Here is a 6,926-nt window from a genome sequence, read left to right as displayed (position 1 = left end):
GGGCTGTTAGGTCCCTATATGACCGGTGTCAGAGCTTGGTCCACTTTGCCGGCAGTAAGTCGGACTCGTTTCCGGTGAGAGTTGGACTCCGCCAAGGTTGCCCTTTGTCACCGATTCTGTTCATAACGTTTATGGACAGAATTTCTAGGCGCAGCCAAGGTGTTGAAAGGATCCGTTTTGGTGGCCGTAGGATCGCATCTCTGGTTTTTGCAGATGATGTGGTCCTATTGACTTCATCAGGGCATGATCTACAGCTCTCGCTGGAGCGGTTCGCAGCCGAGTGTGAAACGGCCGGGATGGGGATCAGTGCCTCCAAATCCGAGGCCATGGTCTTGAGCCGGAAAAGGGTAGAGTGCCTTCACCGAGTCGGGGAGGGTGTCCTGCCCCAAGTGGAGGAGTTCAAGTATCTCGGGGTCTTGTTCACGAATGAGGGAAAAATGGAGCGAGAGATCGACAGGCGGATTGGTGCAGCGTCTGCAGTGAAGCGGTCGCTGTACCGGTCTGTCATGGTGAAGAGAGAGCTGAGTCAAAAGGCAAAGCTCTTGATTTACCAGTCGACCTATGTTCCTACACTCATCTATGGTCACAAACTTTGGGTAGTGACAGAAAGAACGAGATCGCAAATACAAGGGGCTGAAATGAGTTTCCTCCGTAGGGTGTCTGGGCTCTCCCTTAGAGATAGGGTGAGAAGCTCGGTCATCCGGGAGGGACTCAGAGTAGAGCCGCTGCTCCTCCACGTCGAGAGGAGCCAGTTGAGGTGGCTCGGGCATCTGGTGAGGATGCCTCCTGGATGCCTCCCTGGTGAGGTGTTCCGGGCACGTCCCACCGGGAGGAGGCCCAGGGGAAGACCCAGGAAACACTGGAGGGACTATGTTTCTCGGCTGGCCTGGGAACGCCTTGGGATTCCTCCGGAGGAGCTGGCCCAAGTGGCTGGGGAGAGGGAAGTCTGGGTCTCCCTGCTTAGGTTGCTACCCCCGCGACCCGACCCCGGATAAGCGGAAGACAATGGATGGATGGATGGAATATAAAATACAGCATAAAATAATTCTTTGATTTAGCCAAAGGCAGCAGCAAACAGGTCGGGCTTCAACTTTGTTTTAAAAGAACTCACAGACAGAATGATCCAGCAGTTTTCTGGGAGTGTGTTCCAGATATTTGGTGCATAAAAGCTGAATGCAGCTTCTGCATGTTTGGTTCTGCCTCATGGGACAGAGAGCAGATTTCATCCAGATGACCTCAGAGGTCTCAGTGGTTCATTAGGCAGCAGAGGGTCAGAGATGTATTTTGGACTTGGACTATTTAGAGCTTTGAAAACCAGCAACAAGATTTTAAAGTCAATTCCCTGAGCAACTGGAAGCCAGAGTAAAGACCTCAGAACTTGACTGATGGGATCCACTTTCTTGGTCTTTGTGAGGACTCGGGCAGCAGTGTTCTGGATCAGCTGCAGCTGTCTGATGGAGTTTTTGGAAGACAAGATAATACTCTGTTACAATAGTCAAGTCAGCTAAAGGTAAATGCATAGACAAGTTTTTCAAAGTCATTAGTGCTTTAATTCTAACTATATTCTTCAGGTGGTTTTTCAGGTGATATACCTTGTCGTGATAACTTCAGTCTGAGGGAACTCTCAAAAAAACACATGAATGATCCGAGCGAACAGCATCCATTAGAATGGCCTTGAAGATGCTTAGGCCCTTTGATATGATAATGGGAATGGGCTCTGTCACATGCTGTCTCTACCAAAACTGTTAAGAACCTGACACAGCTCTTTAACTCCTCTGTCCTGTGGATCATCAGCGAGGAAGTTAAAATCACCAACAATGAGAGCACAGTCAAGGTCAACACAGATAACAGACAGCAGTTCAGTAAAATCATCAGAGAAGTTTGCACATTGTTTAGGAGGCCTGTAAATATTCAGGAATAAAGTGTGAGAGGATAAGTGCAGCTGGAAAGCAACTTAAGCAAAAGAAGTGAAATTTTTATAAGATAGGTGTTTGCATTGGAAGGAATCATTAAACAGTATTGCAACTCAACTTCCTTTCTTATCTGTCCTTGTTTCACTCATAAAATTGAAGTTTGGAGGAGTTGGCTCGATAAGAACAACAGCACTGTTATGATCTAACCAAGTTTCAGTTAAAAACATAAAATCCAGCTTTAGCTTAGTAATAAGCTTATTGATTAAAAATGATTTTCGTTTTAGGGATCTAATGTTTAAAAAGCCCAGTTTTAATATGTTGGGAGCATTATTTATTGTTTAAACCACGTTTTGACTAAAAAAGGAACTTACTGATTTTACAGAATCAGTAAAATGCTTCTTAACTATTTTTCTATTACTTGTCAGTGCTTGATTTGATGACAAAGTTCCTGGCAGGCAGAGCCCTGCCTTGTCTTGGAAACAATCGAATGTGTTGCTAGCCATGTTGTCTGGACCCACCCCATATCATTCTGTGCTTGTAAAATCAAGCACCTTTTTCGGGCAGAGGTGGCAGAGCCTCATCCCATCGTGGAGGGGCATTGTGTATGGCGTTTTGGCTTTTGAGATAATCGAGGTTGAGGTGAAAGCTGAGGGGTGGCCATTATGGAAGAGAAAATGGAAGTAGGGCATGGGTTGAGCTTAGTTCCAGCACTGACCAGTTCTTTCATGTGAACATTAAACTCCAGGAGGTGAAAAGAAGAAAGGCAGGGCGATGACCTGAATGCAGAAGATGGGGCGAGGTGACTCTTTCTCGCTCTCTTCCTCTTGTTGTAGCTGAATCCCATTATCAGAAATCCCATCTGATTGGGGACATGAAGAAGGTGGTTCCTCAAAGAGCTCCTTGTTGGTCTGTGTTGTTAAGGTGTGATAATGCTTCCTTTTGCTGTTTATTTTTGTTATCAGGAGTGGGAGCACCGGGTAGACTCCTTCTCCAGCGGCAACTAAATTTTGTTATCAGAAGTTGAGGGGGGCGGTGGTTCAGATTGTTCTTCTTGGAGATAGCTGGCATGTTGTTTTGAGTTTCCTTCTGGCAGTGGCTCCTCTTGTCTGCTGTCCTTGGCTGTGAGAACAGATGGGTGACGTAGGTTAGAACTGAACAGGCTTACTCCTTTTCAGTTTAGACAGATCCCATCTGCCTTAAAAAGATGTCTGTGACCCAAAAATAGTTAAAGTTGTCAACAAAGTGAGCAAAGTGAAATCCACTTGCAAATGAAAGCCATGTGTTCAGCCCAAGCAGCCTGTTGAATCTCTCTTCTTGGACATACAATAATTTAAAATAATAAATAAGCACAAATTAATGTGAAAATTTTTTTTTTACCTAGTGATGGTTTTAAGGCATTAAAATTCATCTTAATTATATGACATACTGTATGTATTAAATGTTGAGAAAAAATATTCTCTACTATACAGTACAGAGGTACTAACAAACTAAATCTAATAATAACAATTTAATGGATGTCTCAGAATATTCAGCAAAATATGAAAAATGCAAACTGCTGCAACAGAAAATTCTAATAAAAATATCGGAAAGATTAAAAATGCAAACTGCCCATTTCTAGATCAACAACTTGATCTGGTTCTGATGGAGTCCTGTTGTACTACTTCCTTTTTTAAAGCTTGTTACAGTCTACCTTCAACCTCTAAGTGACACACAGCAGGAAGTATGGCTTATTATTGTTTTCAATCTTACAAACTTATTTTTCAACTATTTTTTGTGCTGAAACCTATGCGAGCTAAATAATAATAAAAAAAAACTTTTGGGAAAGACTTTACTTAAGTTTACAGTCCTTGATCTGTATCTGAAGATAGATCCTTGAATAAAAACTGTAGGTAAATTTGTCAATTGAAATGCCAACATTTAATCAGTTGATCAACACCTAAATGCAGTACACACACTAATTTAAGATGACGGCGGATTTTTTTTTAAATGCTTAATAGTTTACACCTCGGGTTAGTCCAATAATTGTTTTCACAGCATAACATGTTTCCCATCAGAGCCAAAACGTGAATAGGCCCACTATGAAGGTGGCATGTGTTTACGCTTGGGTCGACTGTCATTTCATTATTGATACTTAGGAACTTTTGTGTAGAAAAGGGCGTATGCCACGATTTTGTGCACAACAAGGACTCCCAAACAAATAGTTCAGTGTTTAACAGTGTTTAAATGTTCTGAAATGGGTATATACAGTATATAGTAGCACCCGAATAAAAAAAAGCATTAAGTATTTTGTGTAAAACAATAAATTATAAGTGAGCACAAATGAGAAGACCTAAGTACTGAATAAAATTTTATTTATCAAATATTCCTTTTAAAAATCAAAACAATCATTGTAATTTATATTTTATTCATAACACACACACACTTATCCAGAGTTTAGGGCTGTGTCCTTGTTTTGCATCCAATGATTTGTTTGCAGAACTGGTGTGGAGTAGTGGGCAGAGCCTGCTCAGGCCACTGGACCTGATTAATTAAAGCAGTTTGTTGGCATTATTCTAAAAGGAAAGACTTTTTTTAAGAGGTGAAAAAAAATGAATTTCAAAAGAAGGAGATTACGGTGAAATTTAAACTTAGTTTTGCAAAAAACAACTCTTTGCCAAGCTTTTTTTTTTACTGATTAGCAGTCTTTAGCCTGTTCTTTAAAGTCTTTCCACATTTTCACACGATCAATGGATGGGTCTATTGTGATGGCGATTATCTTGGAGAGTGCACAGGGACTGTAACTTAAAGGGAGATCATTAAAGTAATCCTTGTCTGGGGGGTCAATGGGAAGGATGCCCAAGTGTTTCATGCACAACCCTAAATATGCATCTTCTATATAAAGAGCTTTAACATGTCTGGATGCTTCAATGAGTTTTTTTGGGAGGTCTAGAGATAATATGTAGCCAAGACCAAAAGCATAGGGAGGGTAAATTGAATCAGGTAAAATCTCCTCAGGCACATACCACCTATAGTCTGGATCCCTTAAAACTGGATTACTATATACCACATGACCAGTCATGTAGTTTGTCTTGGGGGCCTTCTGGAGCAATTTGACCATTTTGGGCACATTTACAAATATATCTGAATCAACCTTCATGGCGTAAGAAGCATTGGAGCAGAACAAGTTCAGCCACTCCAGCATCACCATGGTCTTAATAGTCAAATTCTTGTAGGAGTCCACAAAGTCACTCTGAATCAGGTCTCGATGCTCTTTGCTTTCCTGCATTAGACGCTCGTGGACCTGCTGGGCATCTCCTCCAGTTTGCATCCCCAGCAGAAAGAACACCTTCATTACTTTATCTAGAACCAGGCCCTCACTTCCCCAAGTGCTGCGGACGGCGTCACGATGAGCTCTGTTATGTGGCGCCACATGAATCACAAAAACCACATATGGCTTCTCCTGCTCACATCTGTGTGGCTCGTTTATCGTAAAGTGGTACTCATAAGGATACTCCACAACGTACGGTCCAGGAGGTACGTAAGGAACCGGGGTCATTTGGGCAGGTTGAGTCTGTGGCACTTGTTGAATCATCTTCACAGTAACTGTGGTCTGGTTTTTCATATTTAGCTCATGTTTTGATGAAATATTCTGAGTTTGAGGAAGTGTAGCTAAGGTGGCCCATTGTTTAGGGTACCACTCAGGCGCAATGTCCTTTTTGCTGATGTAGTTGAAGAAAACCACAGCTGTCAGAACCAGAATAAAGAAGAGGCAGCGATGCTGTGACATCCATCTCTTGTTTCCAAGTTTGTCATTATTCACCAATTTCTGTCTGAAAGAAGAGAAAAAAATCTTACTTTTTATGAATATTAAAATATTTAGTCATATTAAGTTAGTAAAAAACTTTTACCTTATAGCAATTTAAAATTTTATGACACATTCATCTTTTAAAAATTTAAGCTCAAGTTTTCAGGTTTGTTCAGGTGTTTCTTAACCTTAAACAAACTCATAGTTCTTCTCTTTTTTAAAAACGGATTCAAAGAGGAGAATAAACACTTTCAAAGCCTACATACCTTTGGCTGACCTTCACAACGCCACACTCCAACATGCTGACACTGTGTTAGCTGTAAATGTACCTTTGTTTGTTTTGGGTTTTTTTTTCCAAACGGGAACAGAAAAAAAGAAAAAATATTTCTCCATTGAAAAGCTCTTGACAGGACTTCAGTGATCTGCTGGAACTCACCTGTCTGTTACGAATGGCTGAAGCTGCACAAGGGGGAAAGCATAGCAGACATTAGTCCTGGTTTCAGCTCCCTCTGTGATTTTTGTTCTCACCTACAAAATCTCAGCTTCTTTGTTCTGTCTCTAGCTTTATCTATTCCAGAGGAACAGCTCTCATTATCTGAGTTGTGGGTTCTTTATCTTGTGTTTGGCCCTCGCTCATTTGTTGGAATGAACACAAGTAAGAAAAGACTCATTTACTTGACAGTGTTTAGTCTCCTGACAGCTTCATTACTACCGTCCGCTTTGTTTTTGCCCATGTCTGATCATGTGTGTTTGTTTGTCTGTTAACAAAACATCTCATGAACCAGGGGACAGATTTTATGAAACTTTCAGAAAATGAGCATTAGTTGTACATCGACAAACCCGTACTTTCTGGAGTCAACCCAGTCCAAAACAGCTGCCATAGTCAACTGTCCTTAGGAAACATAAAAATGACTATAACTCTATGAATTTTACAGATATTGAGATACAATTAGGTGCGGTGGTAGTTGAGCATTACCCCAACACATACTCTGAGAGCTACAGATAAAGCAATATTGTTGCTTAAAGCTTTAGCATTACCTTATGGTGTAAACCCTTTTTGCCTGTTAGAATATCCCATGAACCACTGGATGGATTTTGCTGAAACTCAAAAAGTAATCATTGGATGAACATCTACAACTGATGGACTTTCAGAGTTACTTCAATTCAAGATAGCCACCACAGCAAATTGTCATTAGCCAACACAAAAATGGCTTTAATCAGCCAGCAAG

At 41.2% G+C, this 6,926-nt stretch overlaps 2 protein-coding genes across 15 annotated transcripts in view; one reads left to right on the top strand and one right to left on the bottom strand.

The window, feature by feature from the left end:
- The window catches only part of dock9b (dedicator of cytokinesis 9b), a 124,656-nt gene that overhangs the window by 65,601 nt on the left and 52,129 nt on the right, over positions 1–6,926 (top strand). The gene's annotated exons all lie outside the window — the stretch shown is intronic.
- Positions 4,379–5,733, bottom strand: LOC112450861 (beta-1,3-galactosyltransferase 1-like). Its single transcript, XM_025008203.2, has one exon. The coding sequence runs from the start codon at positions 5,677–5,679 to the stop codon at positions 4,588–4,590; it is 1,092 nt and encodes a 363-aa protein (XP_024863971.2). The 5' UTR covers positions 5,680–5,733; the 3' UTR covers positions 4,379–4,587.

The sequence above is a fragment of the Kryptolebias marmoratus genome, linkage group LG23 (assembly GCF_001649575.2).
Source record: "Kryptolebias marmoratus isolate JLee-2015 linkage group LG23, ASM164957v2, whole genome shotgun sequence".
Classification (NCBI taxonomy): Eukaryota; Metazoa; Chordata; class Actinopteri; order Cyprinodontiformes; family Rivulidae; genus Kryptolebias; species Kryptolebias marmoratus.
The sequence above is the reverse complement of the archived record's forward strand: the minus strand, read 5'-3'. Positions and strand labels throughout refer to the sequence as shown.

What these genes read in the sequence shown, in the direction of transcription:
- LOC112450861 (XM_025008203.2), bottom strand. Translation starts at nt 5,679, where the DNA reads ATGTCACAGCATCGCTGCCTCTTCTTTATTCTGGTTCTGACAGCTGTG.